General features: G+C 43.8%; 2 protein-coding genes across 2 annotated transcripts in view; both read left to right on the top strand.

The window, feature by feature from the left end:
- The window catches only part of LOC311240141 (septin-2), an 85,858-nt gene extending 80,360 nt beyond the window's left edge, over nucleotides 1-5,498 (top strand). Inside the window, exon 12 of the mRNA XM_084328679.1 lies at nucleotides 3,340-5,498. Within this exon, the coding sequence (XP_084184805.1) occupies nucleotides 3,340-3,405 (66 nt within the window). The 3' untranslated portion in view covers nucleotides 3,406-5,498. The remainder of the gene's footprint in view (nucleotides 1-3,339) is intronic.
- Nucleotides 5,499-5,735: 237 nt separating this feature from the next.
- The window catches only part of septin5a (septin 5a), a 49,276-nt gene continuing 34,348 nt past the window's right edge, over nucleotides 5,736-20,663 (top strand). Inside the window, exons 1-2 of the mRNA XM_084316348.1 lie at nucleotides 5,736-5,859; nucleotides 6,049-6,062. Of these exons, the coding sequence (XP_084172474.1) occupies nucleotides 5,811-5,859; nucleotides 6,049-6,062 (63 nt within the window). The 5' untranslated portion in view covers nucleotides 5,736-5,810. The remainder of the gene's footprint in view (nucleotides 5,860-6,048; nucleotides 6,063-20,663) is intronic.

The raw sequence follows: 20,663 nt of genomic DNA, 5'->3' as shown, positions 1-20,663 counted from the left end.
GCACACACACACACACACAGACACACACACACACACACACACACCATATACAGGAATGTCAACTACTACACTAATTTGTCAAATATATCTATATTTATTAAGGGCATAACAATAGTATGAAGTGATTACCTACCCACCATCTCTCTATACACTGTTTACACCCTGAGCCATGGAGCCGGCTCTTGTCGGCGAGTAATAAACGACCGCCTGCTTCCTGATTGGTCTTGATTGGTCTGTTTATGTTACCGAGACGATATATAGCAGGGGCTGGGTGTGGTGCAATCAGGGTTGCTACTAAACACTGATGCCTGGACAGGGTATGATGTCACTTCCTGCCTGGATGGCCTGGCCTAGGTTTATGGTGGGGATGACCTCAGTAATGTATAGAAATTGCACAATGCTGTTTGGCGGGTTTGTGGCATCCGTCTGTGTCCTTAGGCGAGGTCAAGTTTTTAAGCTTTGTTTATATTAATCACTGTGTTTTAGAGTTAGAATAGATTACTTACCATTAGAATTGTGTTGTGTTGGGCGGCCAGGTAGCGCAGCGGACTAAGCGTCTGTCTACCACCACAGAGACAGTGGGATCGAATCCAGCTGTGGTGCTTCCGGGTTGGCCGACTGTCCATACTAACACAATTGGCAGAGTTAGCGGGTGGGAAACCCGGCGAGGGTGGGTCCTGGTCGTTGTAAACAGCGACTCCTACAGTTCGGTCGGGGCGCCTGCACAGCAAGGGAAGGATCTAGGAGAGGTAGTGTGATCCTTCCACACGTTACACTCTCTCAGTGAGAGTCCATGCTGCCAGGTGAAAAGAAGCGGTGGGCTGGGTACACATGTGTCGGAGGAAGCATGTGATAGTCTCCGCCCTCCCGGACTGACAGTAGGGGGTAGAGTGCGCAACAACCAGGTGTTTTGTGTTGAATTGTGTTGTGTTTCTGTGTTCTTTTCAGTTAACTACTAACCTGCATTCCTGCTGCTAAAGCAGCTTGGAATACCAGAGCAACTTAGCTTTGGGTTGTGTAGAAACAAGTTATTCAGGGTTGCCAGGCGCTCCTGGCACTTGATTTGTTCAGTTGATAAATTAAGTCTTTGTCAGGCACATGACCACCATTTAAAGAATTAGAAAAGAATGTTGCATTGGTGTGAAAATGTTGACTCTTGACCTGCTTGGGATTCCGCTCTCGGCCACAAGATGGAGATATTTATTACAGAAAAGACATTGATTAGATTAGATTAGATTCTAATGTATGTCATTATACAGCACAAGTACAGTACAACGAAAATAGGTTTGGCATCCAACCAGAGTTCAATGAAGTGCAATAGTAATATACAATGTACGATTAAACTGGGTATACTATAAAATATATTTGCTCAATTTCCCTCGGGATAAAGTATTTCTATTCTTTATTTTTTTTTTAATTATGTTTTTTGTAGATTTTTATTTGTTTGTACTACCGGGCAGTCCGGTAGAGAGAGAGAGAGGAAGAACGGGAGACAGAGCGGGGGAAAACATTCGGCAAAGGACGCCGGGTCCGGGAATCGAACCCGGGTCAGCCGCTTCGCGACGCAGCGTGTTACATGGGTCGCCACTTGGGTGCCCAAAGTATTTCTATTCTATATAAATTTGTATTACTGGTTGTAGTGCTAATCAGATGTATGTACAGAGTTGTAGTATAATACTTACTGTGATGGTAGTAGTCATACTGGCCAGCAGCATACTGTAACTAGTAAGAGTAGGTAAGGGATATGTATAGATATAGTATCTACAGATATATATGCAGGTATGTACAGACAGGTTGATATATATATATATACCTCAAGTACCGGAGGGGACTTGTGCTGCTATGTATGACTTAGTCCACATTGCAGCCGGCTTGTGGGAGGCAAGAAACAGCGTTCGTGACAGGGGAGGGTTGAATTGGATGATACGAAATTGGGATGGGGAGAAAGATATATAGAAAAATGGGAGAAAAAGTGGATAAAAAAAATATATATATATATATATATATATATATATATATATATATATATATATATATATATATATATATATATATATATATATATATATATATACACATATACATGGTAAGAATAAATGTGTATATATACATATACTGTATACAGCATTATTTACATGCTATCATACATAGTTATATGGGTTATATATGCAGGTGTATAAGTAGGTATATAGGAGGATTATATGCAGGTATATTCAGACAGATATGGATATGTATATATATGCTGTAATTTAAATATAAATATATAATGTATATATCGGGTATATACACCACTGTTGTACATGCTATCATACAGAGTATGGGTATTGTTATTCTATTTATAAACAGTATTACAGTATATTAATGTTCAGGTAAAACATTATGTACTAAGATTACCAATTTCTTCTTTTTTTTGCTAACGAGTAATTTAAGATTAGGTAATGAGTTAGTTTTTCAAATCGGTTGGTTGTTATTTACATTGAGTTCCTTTTCTTAGCCTCTTTGTCTTTCTGTTGTAAATGTCATCGCTGATTTTGTGGATACAGTAAAGGCATCTTATTTTAATGCAAGCAGAAATGTATTTGCAAAGAATTGCATTTTGTTTTAAATAGGAACATCTGCAGGATAAGCTATATTGTTGGCCTTTTGGTGTTTGTTGCAAGAGTCACATAATGAGATGCTTTTAATGGAATGTAAAACTGTGCTGTCTTTTACTATTATTTTTCATTTCAACCTTTATTTAAAATCGTACGCATCTGAGGTTTCCCTCATTTACAGAAACGACGATTGTACAAAATGTAAACGGTACATAATAAAAACAATATTCACAGAAATTCAAACAACAGAGTAAAAAATAAAAAACTTTTCAAAATCATTTGAAAAAGATCAGCTAAAACAGTTACAGGTAGTTACACAATGGTCTGAAATCATACGTTTAAACATTCCAAGGGAAGGGAGCACCTCCAATTTCAGAGAGAGTTGAAGGACATTCCATGAGTTAGAGGCATCAAAGGAAAAGGCTGACTTCCCTATAGCTCAGAACAATTATGTACTATGTATATACTATCTACTATGTACTATGCCTATACTACTACCTACTATGCTAATATCTATACTACTATGCACTCAAGTTTGACACTGCTAGATGAACAATACCACTTAGCCTTAGAGGTGTATCCCTCCTGCTGACTTCACAATTTGTAAATAACTTTGGATAAAAGCTTCAGCTGAATATATATACCTTTTATGAGTTTGATCATGTTTCTCCCTAAAGAGTTTCCCCAACAGTGATTGTATCACTCATTTCTGTTGTTTGTGTGTTTGTCTTGCTACTCTCTCCAGTTGAGACGAATGCAGGAGATGATTGCTCAGATGCAGGCGCAGATGAAGATGCAATCGGATGAATAAAAAGAGAGATGGGAGATCTGGGAAGACAAAAGCCTTCTCTGAATCCCTGCCAATATCCCTGATCCCCACCCACTCCCAGATCTACAGGAACAGTCTGGCCTGCTGCATCGTTGATCTATATCCCTCTGGACACAACCACCTCCCACCCGCTGCACACATCCATCCATCCATCTATCGATCAGCAATACCATGGTGATAGTGTTCATAGTAGCTATATGTCACATCAAGAATGCCTGACTTTTTGTCAGTGTGTCAACTCATCTTTGCAAAACTTAAAGAGTTGTTTGTCCTCTTTTGTCTCATGGAATTGGACAGGATTAGTATAGGCGGATGAAAATGTGTTTAGACATTGATATATCTCTCTGAGTGTCTCGTTTGGTCTTGTGTATGCGGCAAAGCTGGGGTTGATAATGGTGCTAGAAAGGTTTAGAAGTTTCTCTGTGGTCAATATTAACACAACATACTGTATGTTTGTAGAGTGCTGTATAATTTCTCAAGTTTTTTTTTCTGCTGGCTGTAGTTGATTATGTGGCGCTATTTTCTCTTTATTCACAACACTATACATGAAAAGCAACAATAACTGTTGAAAAATATTTTAAAACACTTTAGATATCTTAAAACGTATAAACTACCTTAAAACTTGTATCTTGCCTATTGGCTTAAAGAATATATGTATGTAGCTAAATGCCTTTTGCTTCTTAATAGATGACCAGGGCTTCTTAAAACATTTCATGGGACCTGAACTGAGTAAATTAGTTTCACCCTGGGTCACATTTAAACATGATACTCATATCAAGTAGGAACCCCGTCCCATTAAAACATACTGGTACTCTTGTCAAGTAGGGACCCACCAGAGATGAGCTTGTAGCCCATTTTGGGTGCTGACTCATAGTTTAAGAAAGCCTTATGTAGACCGTACCATCAGACAAGGTTCTAGTGAGCTGAATTATTTGTGTTCTTGCTAATTACACTCGGCATAGAGCCACCCACTAGCGGTATGTGTGGACTACTGCCTATGTTAATACTGTAATGTATGCTAATACTTGTCTGACGGTCAAGAATACCAGATAACCCAAATATGTGTCATTGTTTGTGGTCAACTCTAAATCTAATTTGGTTTGTTGATCAAGGAAAACTAAGGTTTTCAATCATTTGAGATGAGAGCTGCGTGGACTCAATCATATACAGTTATGTGGAAGGAGCACATAGTTTAGTGGCTGCATGCGTCTACATGGCCCTCATCACGACTGAGCGGCAATGCTGACCTTGTAGACTCGACCACCGCATAAGGTACTTATTCTATACTAACTGTCATTGTGTGTCGTTGTACTTAGTGCACCTTATGCAACCAGTCAGTAGTCTACTCTAATGAACATGGATGGTGTTGAGATTGTGAGGTTTGAAAGCCAGACCCTGTATGTTGGTTATTCTGTCTCTGAAGGTGCAGTCCTCTGTTGAACGGTTGTCATGGCTGTGCTAAAAAGTTGGGTAAATGTGCCAAGTTGTTATGGCTATGTATTTATCAATGAGGTTTTATCTTGCTGCCAGTGCCTCCTCAGCTGTTTTCTTTCAGTGACTGATTACTAACCTGATAATGATGATTAACTTACGTTTCTTCGGTGTACAACCCATGCCATATTATGTTTTTAAAAGAACAGTCTTATAGTTTTCTTTTGCTTATTTGACACTGGTTATGGGGTTTTTCTTCTGTCATGTTTCCATAGAACATTATTTACATTATGCGTTTTTTGTTTGTTTCCTGACATGTTTTCATATAACATTATTTACATTATGGGTTTGGGTTTTTCTTCTGTCGTGTTTTCATAGAACATTATTTACATTGTGTTGATGTGAAAGACGGTCTTACGTTACCAGCAGACTGCCGATACATTCTAACATGTCTGTGTCGCCACTGTCATCTGTGATTGCATGCTGTCATCAGTGACATTTCTTTCCTATCTGTCCTCTTATGGTCTGTTGAAAATGTTTTAAGGCAGAGTAGCCTATTAACCATCACCAATGTCACTAGAGACCTGTTTTTAGCTGTCTCAACTTTTGTATTTCTTTCTGAAATAAAGACTCTTTAAGAGGCACACATGGGTATTTAGTTCTCTATTTAATGGCTGTTCTGTCACTTCATGTGAAAACGTCATGTGGCGTAAACGTCATTTAAAGAAATATGAACGGTATGAACTGATAACACCACCACTTTGTCTAGGGCGAATACATGTTTCATTAAACATCTGGACTGGGATTGGATAAGCCTACATACCACATATTGAAGGGGGAGGGGCATTGAGCGTGTCGTGCGCACCCCGCCCTCCCGGGCTGTCTCCGGGATGTGGAGACGAGGGGGCGCTTACTCTGCGCCGTCAGCTCGCTAGATCCAGAGGAGAGCGGTGAAGATGACGACCAACATGATCAGACACAAAAGCCGGATTCCGATTAAAACAGGCAAGCGTGGTTACCGACAATAATATAGTCGTCATGAATAGAAATACAATGATGCATTGTTATAATTGTAAGGTAATTGTGCTAATGATTGCTTCGTGCCCCTCTCTTATATCCCTGGGCGTTGCTCCGGCTGCATCCTTGCACCTGCGCCTCCTCTTTCCATCCATCCGGTCAACAAATGGCCAACAGACGATAGCATCGAGGTAAGAGAACTCGTCCAATGAATCATTCAATCGTTTATTTTCTGGCGGAACATGTCATTCTCTGCGCGCAGCTTCATCCAAACCCTGAGGCGCATATAGCATAACCTCGTTAGCAACATCAGCAGGGATGGCATGCATGGATTATCAAAGTGCATGCATACAAATCTCGTGTTCTATTTCCTGGTGGCTTTTACCAAACCCTGCACGGGTTTAAATATTGTACATCATAAGGATGATTCTCAGAGAGGGCTGTCATATCACACAAGCTACGGTCGGATTCAATTTCATTTGGAGTACGGAACAGGCACAGCGCAGGCAAAACGGATGCGTAAGCATCATGGTACCCAAGGACTGACATCCTATCCATCCCTCCTCTCATCCGACTGGGGACTTAGCCTTTCAGAAGGATAGTGACCCGTATGCCATTAGAATGTAACCATTATTGTCAGTCAGTAGTATTGAGTTTGACTTTGAGTCACTGACTGAATGCTATCTGCATCAGCAGCATCTCATCCTCCCATATATGGTCCTGTTGTAGGCCGCCGGTTACCTTGAGTGAACTCACCTTGATTGTTGTTCTGGTCAGACAGCAGGACTTACTGCGCGGCCACATAAGCCTGCATGGGAGGTCTGCTTCATCTCAACACCATCTCAGATGACCATAGCAGACCTTCCTCCTCCTCCTCCTCCCCTCTCATGCCTTATGGTGTAGTGTCTAATGACAAGCAGAGAGAGAGAGAGAGAGAGAGAGGGAGGAAGAAGAAGAATTAGCATGTGCATCTGTTCATGTGTGTGCTAACCACTTTTCATGGTTGGCTGATTTTGCTAGCTCTGTTTGTTCCAGGCATATTCACAGCCTTTTTTTTTTTTTTTTTTTTTTTTTTTTTGGGGCGTTTTATCGCTTTATTTCTACCGGGCAGTCCAGTAGAGAGAGACAGAGGAGGAATGGGAGACAGAGTGGGGGGGGGGAAGACATTCGGCAAATAACGACGGGTTCGGGAATCGAACCCGGGTCGGCCGTGTGTCGCGGCTGAGCGCGCTATGTGGTTCGTCCACTGGGGGCGCCCTCACGGCCATTCTTAATGTTCAAGCTCTGAGCTGGTTGAGATGCAGAGAGACATGCTCTTTCCCACACCTATAGCATTTGGCCTCAGACCCCGACCCAGTGGTTAGAACCTCCATCACATGCAGAACAGTAACATGATGAGCTTGATACGTTGATGGTTGGGAGACCCGAATGAACACGGCTCCTACAGTATGCCCGTTTAGAAATGTCAGAAACAATTAAATTAAAAATGTTCTTACAGGTCCAATGATTACTAGACAGTGCTGCTATGATGATCACAACGGTGTTTGTCGATTTCCTAATGTCCTGTTAGTGCAGAAACAATTCAATCTATGTTGGCTTTTACACAGATCTGATGTTTCAATTATTACACTGTTACTACAGTAGCTGCTGGCTGTTATCCATTCTGTACTCCCACACACACACACACGCACACACACACACACACACACACACACGCACACACACACACACTACTGCATCTGACCCTTGCGTAGTTGGGCCAGCATGGCTGTCATCCATTCTTTACTCCCACACACACATGCACATACACACACATGCACATACACACACACACACACAGACACACACACACACACACACACACACACACACTACTGTATCTGACCCTGTTGGTAAGTTGTGTAGCTGAGCCAGCCTGGCGTAGGAGGAGGGAGAGAGAGTGAGAGAAATGAGAGGGGGGGGGGGGGTGAAAGAGAGAGAGACAGAGAAGGGAGTGAAAAGTGTGTGTGTGTGTGTGTGTGTGTGTGTGTGTGTGTGTGTGTGTGTGTGTGTGTGTGTGTGTGTGTGTGTGTGTGTGTGTGTGTGTGTGTGTGTGTGTGTGTGTGTGTGTGTGTGTGTGTGTGTGTGTGTGTGTGTGTGTGTGTGTGTGTGTGTGTGTGTGTGTGAGCGAGAGAGAGAGCAAGAGAGAGAGAGCGAGAGACACTTGTGTTGATGACGCTTACATCCACCAACTGAATGTTGAGATAGTAGCCTCACTGAATTGCAGTTGGACACAGAATCACCTAAATGTTCCTGCCAATCACTACAGTACATCTACTGTACTAGTGGGTTGCCAGGCAACCAGTTTTGAATACATTGAATACATTTGTATATTTGTATCCTTTCTCATCACTTTCCCGATGCCACCACGTGACCTACCTACGACCCCGCATAGTGATTGCTGCGCGTAGGCGCTTCGTCTTTCTCTGGTCTGCATCCCCTTAACAATTGTGTGTACTGAGCCATACTGTATTGTACCCATTCTGCAATCTGTTAAATAAAGTTTTCATTCATTCATTCATTCGCTTGGCACAAAGCGTCACGGTAGACGGACCAGAAACCACAGTGGAAACCATACTGCTGGACGGTGTTTGTCTCCCACCATTCTCTGTAACACGATACAAGACAGTAGGACAAAATATCATACAATATCATTGTGTTTATTTGAGCACATGATATTGTGATTGCAATAACGTTGTATATCAGTGGTTCACCGAGACCGTTGTAGTTCAGTGGTAACATGACAGACGTAGATTTTCACACTGAAATGGTCAACCACAGTAATCTAAGAACCTCCTTTATTGATCCCCGTGGGGAAATTCGGCATCATAGCAGCACGGGGCAGGGGGGGGGGGGGGGGGTACGGGTATGGGAAGATGGATGATAGAAGATAGACAATAAATATAGGCAATAGAATTCAATCTTGATATAAAATATGAGAAAATTAAACAGTATAAACAAAGGTCCAGATGATGGTCTTAATCGGTCATAATATACATTACAATAAATATAGGCAATACAAATAAGAGTCAGACACACTCTGTTTCACTATGTTTTCTTCAGATGCATCAGTGCATAATGTCTCATATCCCAGCCTCAGCCTTGACCATCTCCTAGTTCCACCCCCCCCCCCCCCCCCCAACCAACCCACCACACCCCTCTTTCTCTCTCTCTCTCACATTCACTTCACTCACTTTCTCTCTCTACATACAAAGTCTCGTGCCCACAGATGGGACCCCTTAACCCACCCCCACCCCCAGTAAGGACCAGCTGCAGAGCTGGAATAGGCGTATCAGGGGGTGGGTGGGGGCGTTATTGAACCAGGGGAACCCCTGTGGGCCTTCTATGCCCTGCGTGAGATGTACGAAAGAGAAAAAGACAAGCGTTGAATTATTTGGAACAGTTTTGGCCCTTGGGTAATGGGGTCACTATTTGTTGAAATACTTTTTGGATGACTATTTCTCACTCTAAAGCTATACTGGATTTTATTTGAAAATGTTTGTATTACATTTACATTTACATTTAGTCATTTAGCTGACGCTTTTATCCAAAGCGACTTACAAGTTCTGTACGACAAGTCATCAGGAAGGGTACAACTCTATTAGCTGAGTAACAATGTTCATCAAAGTGTTGCATGTTACAGTGTAGGTTAGTTTATTAGGACAAGTGCATGATAGTAAGGTTAGTTGGGGTTAGATATATATATATACATTTTAAATTTTTTAATTTTTTTTTCATTATTTCAAATAATGGTTGAAGAAGTGCGTCTTTAGTCGACGCTTGGATAGGAGTAGGTCAAATAATCAAATAGGTAGGTCAAATAATGGTTGAAGAAGTGCGTCTTTAGTCGACGCTTGGTAGGTCTGAGGCGGCCAGAAGATGCAGAGCGTAGGGGTCTTGAGGGTGTGTAGTTAGAGACCATTGACCGGAGGTAGGCGGGAGCAGTTCCCTTTGCCGCACGGTATGCTAGGTCGAGGGCCTTGAAGCGGATACGTGCAGCAATGGGGTGCCAGTCTAGGTCCCTAAGAAGTGGGGTGACATGGGCAGACTTCGGTAGGTTTGAGATCAGGCGGGCCGCTGCGTTTTGAATGAGTTGAAGAGGCTTGGTGGCAGTGGCCGGGAGGCCAGCGAGCAGTGCGTTGCAGTAGTCGAGGCAGCAGATGACTGTTGATTGGACGAGGAGTTGGGTGGCTTTTTTTGTCAGGAAGGGGCGGATCCTTCTGACGTTGCTCAGGAGGAATCTGCAGGTTCTGGTTGTCGCTGCGATGTGAGCAGAGAAGTTCAACTGGTCGTCGAGGACAACACCAAGGTTCTTGGCGGTCGGGACGCGGTCACAGCTGCATTCTCGACTGTGGTGGAAAGGTCGGTCAGGGGGGAGGATTTGGCCGGCAGGTGGAGCAATTCTGGAGCAATTCGGTCAGGTTGGTCATCATCCAGGCGGAGATCCGCTCAGAGACGTGGATATCTGAGGGAGGGAAGGAGAGGAAGAGTTGAGTATCATCGGCATAACAATGATATGAGAAGCCATGAGACGTGATAATGTTACCCAGTGATTTAGTGTAGAGGGAGAAGAGAAGGGGTCCTAGGACCGAGCCCTGGGGGACACCCGTCCGCAGGGGGCGGGTGGCCGACAGAGTCCCTCTCCATGACACTTGGTAGGAGCGGTCATTGAGGTATGATGTCAGCCATGTCAGCGCAGATCCAGCCACTCCCATTCCTGCGAGGGCCGCGAGGAGGATCTGGTGGTTGACTGTGTCGAAGGCTGCAGATAGATCTAGGAGAATCAGGACAGAGGAGAGGCCTTTCGCTTTTGCTAAGTGAAGTGCCTCTGTGACCGCAATGAGGGCCATTTCTGTCGAGTGGCCAGTCCGGAAGCCAGACTGATTAGGGTCTAGGAGGTCATTCTGTAAGAGATAAGCAGTAAGTTGGTTGGATACAGCACGTTCAAGTGTTTTAGAAAGGAAGGAGAGAAGAGAGACAGGACGATAGTTGCCTATGACGGTGGGGTTCAGGGTTGGTTTTTTTATGAGGGGCGTGACTCTGGCTTGTTTTAGGGAGGTGGGGACCACCCCCGAGTTGAGTGAGGAGTTGATGGTTGCAGTTAGGAATGGGAGGATGTCCGGTGCTATGGTCTGGAGGAGTGGGGAGGGTAGCTGGTCCAGCTGGCATGTAGTCGGACGGTTCGACGTTACCAGTGTCAGGGTCTCGGCTTCTGTAATGGGATTATTATATTATATATTATTATATTTTCTTGAAGAGTCTTAGATGGAAAACAAGCTTTTTGTTAAAACTTTTTTTTTAAATAATCAAAATGCAGGTCAGTCTCACACCCATGTTTTTTTTTTTTATCCACTTTTTCTCCCATTTTCTATATTTTTCTCCCATCCCAATTTCGTAACATCCAATTCAACCCTCCCCTTTCACGAACGCTGTTCCTTGCCTCCCACAAGCCGGCTGCAATGTGGACTAAGTCATACATAGCACAAGTCCCCTCCGGTACTTGAGGTAACAGCAGTCGCATCTTTTCACCTGTGCAGCTCGATCTCTCAGTGGCGAGGAGTAACGCGTGGGAGGCTCACGCTGCCCCCGACACTTCCTGATTCTACTGCGCAGGCGCACCAACCGACCTGTAGGAGTCGCTGTCCACAACGCCCGATCCCCACCCATCAGTTTCCCACCCCCTAATACGGCCAATGTGTATTAGTACGGACGACCAGCCAAACTGAAAGCAATGTGGAGCGCTGGGCTCAAACAGGCCACGTAGCCGCCCACGTCTCACACCCATGTTTACAAACATTGCATATGTATGTACACATTGTTGTACTTTGTTTAAACATTGTTTAAAAGTCTCCCATCTAATATTTATTTGAAGAAGACGAAGAAGAAGAAGAAGAAGAAGAAGAAGAAGAAGAAGAAGAAGAAGAAGAAGAAGAAGAAGAAGAAGAAGAAGAAGAAGAAGAAGAAGAAGAAGAAGAAGAAGAAGAAGAAGAAGAAGAAGAAGAAGAAGAAGAAGAAGAAGAAGAAGAAGAAGAAGAAGAAGAAGAAGAAGAAGAAGAAGAAGAAGAAGAAGAAGAAGAAGAAGAAGAAGAAGAAGAAGAAGAAGAAGAAGAAGAAGAAGAAGAAGAAGAAGAAGAAGAAGAAGAAGAAGAAGAAGAAGAAGAAGAAGAAGAAGTCTTTATTTGGAGCACACATTGCTACATTGTCATGCAGCAAACACACACATGTGAGATGGGTCGCCGATGAAATGTTCTCTCTGCTCTTGACCCATCCCGTCGTCCTTCCCCCCCAAGGGCAGCCGGGAGCAGACGTGGGCTGCGGTTTTTTGTTTAGTGGTGGGGCTACTCTTTCTTTAAACTTTGGATTGCAGAATGGGCCTTTTAAATTACTCAGACAGTCCTATGTCATTCTATGAGACAGTCACGCTATGGATTCTTCCTATTGCATGACCACACCCTGCCAAGGGTTCAGCAGCACCTTCTTTCACCACCTTATCTGTGTTCTCTCTGTGTTCCCATCAGTGAGAGTTGTTGTGGTTCAGGTGTCTCTTCCTGGGAGTCGTCTCACTGGCAGATACTGTCACTTGGTCATACTGTAAAACATGCATGCAATGTGAGTGATCCAGTAGAACGCTAGTACTACTAGAGTAGATTGTTACGCCTCAGGCTGCTATGGGATTAAAAAAATATTTCCTTTTTTTTTTTATATATAACTCAAGGCTGACCCACATAGCTGCATTCTAACCCCCACCCCCCCTTTAAGTATTTGGTTGTGCTTGATAGATTTGGGATTACATTATGTTTGGGAGGAAGGATTTTGAGATACAATCCAATGAAACGAGTGAGGGCAATGTGATTATTTATTTAACCTTTGTCTGTCTGATACATAATCTGTAATGCAACTGTTTAGAATGATACCGTTTCTGTCAACATCATACTTTTTTACCTTGTATTCAAAGTGAGTTACTGTCTCTCTCTCTCTCTTTCTACTGCAGTTCAGTGCTACATTTCAACTCACAGCGCTGGCACTGAATATGGCACAACCAGTTCCACATGGGCGTTTTAATTCCAGTGTAAGGAGCATCATCTAATCTGTCTGTTCCCCTGTCAGAGTGATGCAACACTTCATCACTGTGTGTTACCCTGAAGGTATTCAGGTGACCGGATACCCCCACCCCCACCCCCTGCCGCTAAATAAATAGACACAGATCCTAAATGCTAATGATATGCTAGCCTCGGCACGCTGTCACAAGAGCCTATTGTTGCTGATTTGGCAGATGCTAAAACTAGGCTATACTAGCCAAGTGTCCGCTAGTGGAGAAGCCTATTGTTGCCAGAGCAATTACATGCTGATAGAATACTAAAGGGCCCAAGTGCACGGACGCACTTGCATTTCCAAGGAGAGAAAACACAAGGGGGCTGGGGGTTCAGGCAGCATCCATCTCCTTGTTTGCATCCACACACCCCAATTTATTTCCCCACTCCTTTCTCAAACTCTTTCCCCCTCTCACCTTCTGTATACTGTAATTCTATGGCTCACGCTCACCTTCCACCTATTGCTCATTGGGGAAATTCGGGCATCATAGCAGCACATATTCCAATGTGCAGTTTTGCTTGTACAGTTATACAGTGTCCCCCATCAGGGGACCCTGATGTAAACAAGATGAAAGTCTTTCTCTGGTCTGCATCCCCTTAACAATTGTATGTATTGAGCTGTACTGTATTGTACCCATTCTGCAATCTGTTAATAAAGTTTTCAATCAATCAATCACAGGGGAGGGGGGAGGGGGAGGTACAGGTATGGGCAGGATAATAGAAGATAGACATAAATATAGGCAATAGAATTCAATCTTGATATAAAATATGAGAAAATTAAACAGTATAAACAAAGGTCCAGATGAGGGTCTTCATCGGTCATAATATATACGTTACAGTAAATATAGGCAATACAAATTATCTGAATATATACAAAAAAAAGTAAAAGTAACCAGTGTACACAAGGTGCAGATGAGGGTCTGTACCCATAATATACATTATAGTCTGTGCAGGTTTTAGTGATTAAGAGTCAGACACACTCTCACTATGTTTTCTTCAGATGCATCAGCGTCTCATATCCCAGCCTCAGCCATGACCATCGCCTAGTTCCACCCCCCAACCAACCCACCACACCCCCAGCATCTCTCTCTCTCTCTCTCTCTCTCTCTCTCTCTCTCTCTCTCTCTCTCTCTCTCTCTCTCTCTCCTGTCTCTTTTGTCGCTCTCGTCTTCCTAACTCATTTCCCTTCTCCATCCAGTGAGATTAGGCAGCCGAGCATTGGTGAGAGCGTTCTAGGTTAATGGTGTGCGTGCTGTAGCTGGACAGCTGTGAGATGGAGAGACGTCAACAGCAAAGGTCACTGCTTCCCTCCGCGCTACGTCGCTGGTCGACCCGCTGCTTTTACGGTCTGTGTTGTGTTGCTTCAGACTCACCAGCCTCGGAGGACAGTAGCCTCTTTGGAGCGTTGGGTCAAAGCGAGTGATGCGTGCACTCTGCTGCCCTGCGATGGTCTCTTTTATTGTGTGTGTGTGCGCGCGTCTGTGTGTGTGTGTGTGTGTACCCATCCATCTTTCCATGTTTATGCTTATTATTTCCACCAGGTGGAAGTGGATTATGTGATCGGTTGTGTGAGTCTGTCTCTCTCTGTCTGCAGCTAATCTCACAAATTGCAGAGCCGTTGCTCATTGGCTGACAGCAGGCCAGGGACCTGGATGCTGGATCATTTTTACCGATTGGTCAACAACAAGTATTTTATTTGAATTAATGTCCATCATTGTCCATTGAAAAACATACATTCAGTATGAAATTACACATTTTGACTGCAAGAAGGCAATATAGTAGGGTCATCTGTGGCACTTCCGTGACTGTGGAGAGCGAAGGTCTGTTTCTCAATGGATTTGTCATCTAGGAGGGTTAATAAACAAATTTAGCCGGGGTGTATTTTTTAAAAAGGCGGGGGAAATTCGTGAGAGACCAAAATCCAAAATGGCTGCCGTGGAAATGAACTTTTTAATGGTTTGACCTACAATGATGCACAATACATGGTTTCAGAGCTTATTTTGATCAAGGAATACATATTTGGTGAATTATTTGACCTATTGTTGACCTTCAAATGCAAGATGGCTGCCAAAATAGAGCCTCGGCAGATAGTGAACAGCCAGGATGACGGACCATATGCTGTAAGGTCACTCTTGGGATGGGCGGTCTATGGTCCACTGAACATCAACGCGGTGGATGTGACAAGAAGACCCAAAGCCATCACCAACAGTTCGATAAACTTAAAAGATGGTCAGTATAACTTGCCACTCTCCTTTCGAAAAGGAGATGTGATGACCCCCAACAACAGACAGGTGGCGACACAAGCCATGCACCTGCAAAAGAAGAGGAAGGATGAAGGGTACCATGCAGAGTACAGACAGGTGGCAACACAACAAGCCATGAGCCTGCAAAGGAAAACAGGAAGATCTAAGAGCAGAGAGAAGACTGTAAGATCGAAGAGGAAAGAGGATGGAATATCTAAGACCACAGAGAAGGTACCTCTTCAAGAACCAAGGAAAGATGGCTGTGTCTGGTACATACCCCATCACAGGGTGTATCACAAAAGAAAGAAAGAAAGTGGAAAGAACATGAGTGGTGTTTGATTCACATCGTCATTCCAATGCACCACCATGGCAAACTCTGGAGTGAAGTGGATTGTGGATCAACTTGAAGATTTTTTATTTTGTGACGTGGAATGTTCTCAGTTGTATTGTGGTGATTCACGTGACAGGTGAATCTGCCACGGCACAGCTGATAACATAAATAGCCAAAGAGAACTTCGCCCCTGGTGACTTGGTGGTCATGATGGACGACACAGCGCCCAGGAATTCCTGGCCGCTTGGACGGATCCTGGAAACCTTTCCGGATAACAAGGGCCTGGTACGAAGTGTCAGGGTGAAGACCAAGACCAATGTGCTACAGAGGCCAATCACGAAGCTTTGCCTACTACTGGAGTCAAAGGAGGATTGCCAGCTGTAATGAACACTCGCCCGACCATATTTTGTAATTGTGTAGGCACAATTAGGGGCCGGTGTAAAGGCCGAATGAGTGTTTTTGTTATAGATTATTATTATTATTATTAGTATTATTATTATCATTATTGTTATTATTATTTCCAATCGAAGGATATGATTTATGGGAATGTTATGTTTATCTGTGTCACCCGTTGGGTGGACTCTGTTGTACTATGGGCGAATCACCTGCACCTCTCAGGTGGGTCGGCCCACGGCGCGGCGGAGATCATTAAAATGGGTGATAGGGATCAGCTGTGGGTTGGTAGCCGACGGGGAAAGCATATAATTTTCTGACCGCTTCGGGAACGCTTTAGAATAGTTTTATCTTAGGAAACACTTTGATCAATTAGAACCACGGTTATAGGACGCTTTAGGATCGCTTTGATCACCTCTCCCATGTAACCTACATTTTCTAAATAAATCGGATCACCACGTCGGTATCTGATAACGGAACTCAATGTGTGGAGACTATTCTTTGGATGGAGCGCGTATGGAATCACTCCCCGTCTACCAGGTGCCGCTACACAGTGAGTTGGTTGGATACAGCACGTTCAAGTGTTTTAGAAAGTAAGGAGAGAAAAGAGACAGGACGATAGTTGCCTATGACGGTGGGGTTCATGGTTGGTTTTTTTATGAGCGGTGTGACTCTGGCTTGTTTTAGGGAGGAGGGGACCACCCCCGAGTTGAGGGAGGAGTTGATGGTTGCAGTTAGGAATAGGAGGATGTCTGGTGCTATGGTCTGGAGGAGTGAGGAGGGTAACTGATCCAGCTGGCATGTAGTCGGACAGTTTGACGTTACCAGTTTCAGGGTCTCAGCGTCTGTAATGGCAGAGAAAGATGACAGAGTGAAGGATGAGGTTCTCGATTCAGTATTTGGAATGGGTGGGGGTTGGGAGAATGAGCTGCGGATGTTCTCCACTTTTTCCTCAAAGAAGATCGCAAAGTCTTCGGCAGAGAGAGATGAGGAGGAGGGGTTCTGGTAAGGAGCTTAGGAGCATGTCCAGCTCATCTGGGAAGTGATCGAGCGGACCTGGAGGGCGATAGAGTGTAACAATGGTGAGATTGAAAGGATTAGAGACAGATACTGCATGATATTCGAGAGAAGAGAGCTGTTTGTCATCAGAATGATTTCAACACAGAAAAACCTGGTATTTAACAGAAAAACCTGTATCTCAAGTGCCCACTCAACTACACAAAAGCCACATGCACAATGGCCACGCCTCCAGTCTCTGTCAGCTGGGTGAAACTACTTTAGATTTATTTTTTTAGTCTACTTTTTCTCCCATTTTTATCTATTTTTCTCCCATCCCAATTTCGTATCGTCCAATTCTACCCTCCCCTGTCTCGAACGCTGTTAGGCCATGCCTCCCACAAGCCGGCTGCAATGTGGACGAAGCCTTACATCACGTGTCCCCTCCGGTACTCGAGGAAGCAGCCGTCGCATCTTTTCACCTGCACAGCGCGATCTCTCAGCGTCGGGGGTCTGCGTGGTAGGGGCACGCCGCCCCCGTCGCTTCCTGATTCTGCTGCGCAGGCGCACCAACCGACCTGTAGGAGTCGCTGTCCACAACGTCCGATCCCCACCCATCAGCTTCCCACCCCCTAATACTGCCAATTGTATTAGTATGAACGACCAGCCAAGCTGGTAGCAATGCGGAGAGCTGGGCTCGAACCCAGCGTCTCCTGCATTGGTGGTGAGCGCCTTGCCCACTGCACCACCTAGCCGCCCAAACTACTTTAGATTTAAAGATTTACACAATTCTTAGTTACACACTTCACAATGATGTACACAAGTATTATTCAGTTAAATGATCCTACCCTCTCTGCTATTTGTCACTCAGTGTGTATAGTACATAGTAGTACTCAGTGTGTGTAGTACAGTACATAGTAGCACTCAGTGTGTATAGTACATAGTAGTCCTCAGTGTGTATAGTACATAGTAGTCCTCAGTGTGTATAGTACATAGTAGTACTCAGTGTGTATAGTACATAGTAGTACTCAGTGTGTATAGTACATAGTAGCACTCAGTGTGTATAGTACATAGTAGTACTCAGTGTGTATAGTACATAGTAGCACTCAGTGTGTATAGTACATAGTAGTCCTCAGTGTGTATAGTACATAGTAGTACTCAGTGTGTATAGTACATAGTAGTCCTCAGTGTCTATAGTACATAGTAGTACTCAGTGTGTATAGTACATAGTAGTCCTCAGTGTGTATAGTACATAGTAGTACTCAGTGTTTATAGTACATAGTAGTACTCAGTGTGTATAGTACATAGTAGTACTCAGTGTGTATAGTACATAGTAGTCCTCAGTGTGTATAGTACATAGTAGTACTCAGTGTTTATAGTACATAGTAGTACTCAGTGTGTATAGTACATAGTAGTCCTCAGTGTGTATAGTACATAGTAGTACTCAGTGTGTATAGTACATAGTAGTACTCAGTGTGTATAGTACATAGTAGTCCTCAGTGTGTATAGTACATAGTAGTACTCAGTGTGTATAGTACATAGTAGTCCTCAGTGTGTATAGTACATAGTAGTACTCAGTGTGTATAGTACATAGTAGCACTCAGTGTGTATAGTACATAGTAGTACTCAGTGTGTATAGTACATAGTAGTCCTCAGTGTGTATAGTACATAGTAGTACTCAGTGTGTATAGTACATAGTAGCACTCAGTGTGTATAGTACATAGTAGCACTCAGTGTGTATAGTACATAGTAGTACTCAGTGTGTATAGTACATAGTAGCACTCAGTGTACATAGTACACAGTGCCGCCTAACTGGTGGAGATTTGCCCTCTACTGAGTACACCTTTGATTGATTGATTGATTGATTGAAAACTTTATTAACAGATTGCAGAATGGGTAAAATACAGTACGGCTCAATACAAACAACTGCTAAGAGGATGCAGACCAGAAAAGGACTTTTTTTATTTTTTTTATCCACTTTTTCTCTTTTTCTATTTTTCTCCCATCCCAATTCCATTGTGCCAATTCTCCCCTCCCCTGTCTTGAACGTTGCTCGCATATGCCCCCCACTGGCTGGTTGTAGGGAGGATAGAAGCCTTGCATCACGTGTCCCCTCCGGTACACGAGGAGGCAGCCTGTCACATCTTTTCACCTGCCAGCGCGGACGCTCATTGGCGAGGTGTAACGTGTGGGAGGCTCACACTACCCCCGCCATTTCCTGTCTCTGCTGTGCAGGCGTCCCCAACCGACCTGTAGGAGTCGCTGTCCACAACGTCCAGATTACCACCCATCGACTTCCACCCGCTAACTCTGCCGGATTCGATACCAGTGTCTCTCGTGTTGGTGACAAGCGCTTAGTCCGCTGCGCCACCCAGCCACCCTCATCAAGACATTTATGACATATAAGTGTATACAAATATACAGTACTGAAAAAGAGATCATAAAAAAATATACATCCGAAGGGGAAGAAACTGTACATTGGGGGGGGGGGGGGGGGGGGGGGGGAGATTTTGACATTTACCGGGGCCAGTTTCTAATTGCAGCCACCCGTAGGTGCTCTTTGAGTTGCACTTTCTAGTTGCTTATGCCTCTCTAGTGTGTGTGTGTGTGTGTGTGTGTGTGTGTGTGTGTTTTTTTTTACTTGGTCACTATACTCCAGTAATAAGCGTGTAGATTACTGCGGTGGCCTTTTGAGAATGGTTTCCTCCAGGGCCACAACAGTATCACTGTGGGGAGGAAGTCGAGTGTTGCTGATGGCGTGAGTGGCGGATCTTTGGATCACAGCCTCAGTAGAGCCTTTCTGCTGAGTGCCAGACAAACAAACAAACAAACAAACAGACAGACAGAGAGACAGCATGCCTGACGCACTGGGAAGAGGAGCCATGGTTCCCACACAGCAGTGAGCCCAGTAGATGAGCCCCTATGGTTTGAATAAGGGATATTATGACAATGACTAATGTGGCTGCTGAATTCTGATGAATGAAATATTAATTTTGACATCCAAATTTGACATTCATTCAGATTCAAGTTATTTATTGATTATATTTATTGTAACGTATAATGTAACTGATACATGGTCATACAGACCCTCATTTGCACCTTTGTTTACACTGTTTATTTTTCCTCATATCTTCATATTCAGATCAAATTGTATTGCCTATATTTATGTCTTTCTACTATAACCCTGCCCATACCTGTACATCGCCTCCCCCCTCCCCCATGCTGCTATGACACCCAAATTTCCCCCAGGGGATCAATAAAGGAATATCTTATCTTATCTTACATGTAGTGTCAAGAATATTGCAATGCAGCCTCAACATGTTCAGTGGTTATACATACTTAAGCAGAGATAAGGCTAGGAGATGCAGACACACAGTGTCACGCTCATATAAGGAAATGAATAGAACAGATGTCTAGAAATGACATCACAATAGCCCCCCAACAAATCCCTCCCCTATTTTTCTCAGTGACCAGCTGTCCCCCTCATACACAAGACATCTCTCAAACTCAGACTGATGAACAGACAGACACAGATTGACAGATTCATACACACAGACACACACACACACATGCACACACACACACACACACTATACTATACTATACTATACTACACTACACTACACTACACTACACTACACTACACTACACTACACTACACTACACTACACCACACCCCATTTGTTCTAACTGATGTAA

The sequence above is a fragment of the Notolepis coatsorum genome (genome assembly GCF_963971535.1).
Source record: "Notolepis coatsorum genome assembly, chromosome: 1".
In the NCBI taxonomy this organism is placed as follows: Eukaryota; Metazoa; Chordata; class Actinopteri; order Aulopiformes; family Paralepididae; genus Notolepis; species Notolepis coatsorum.
Note: the sequence above shows the minus strand (reverse complement) of the source record. Positions and strands in the feature narration are given on the sequence as shown.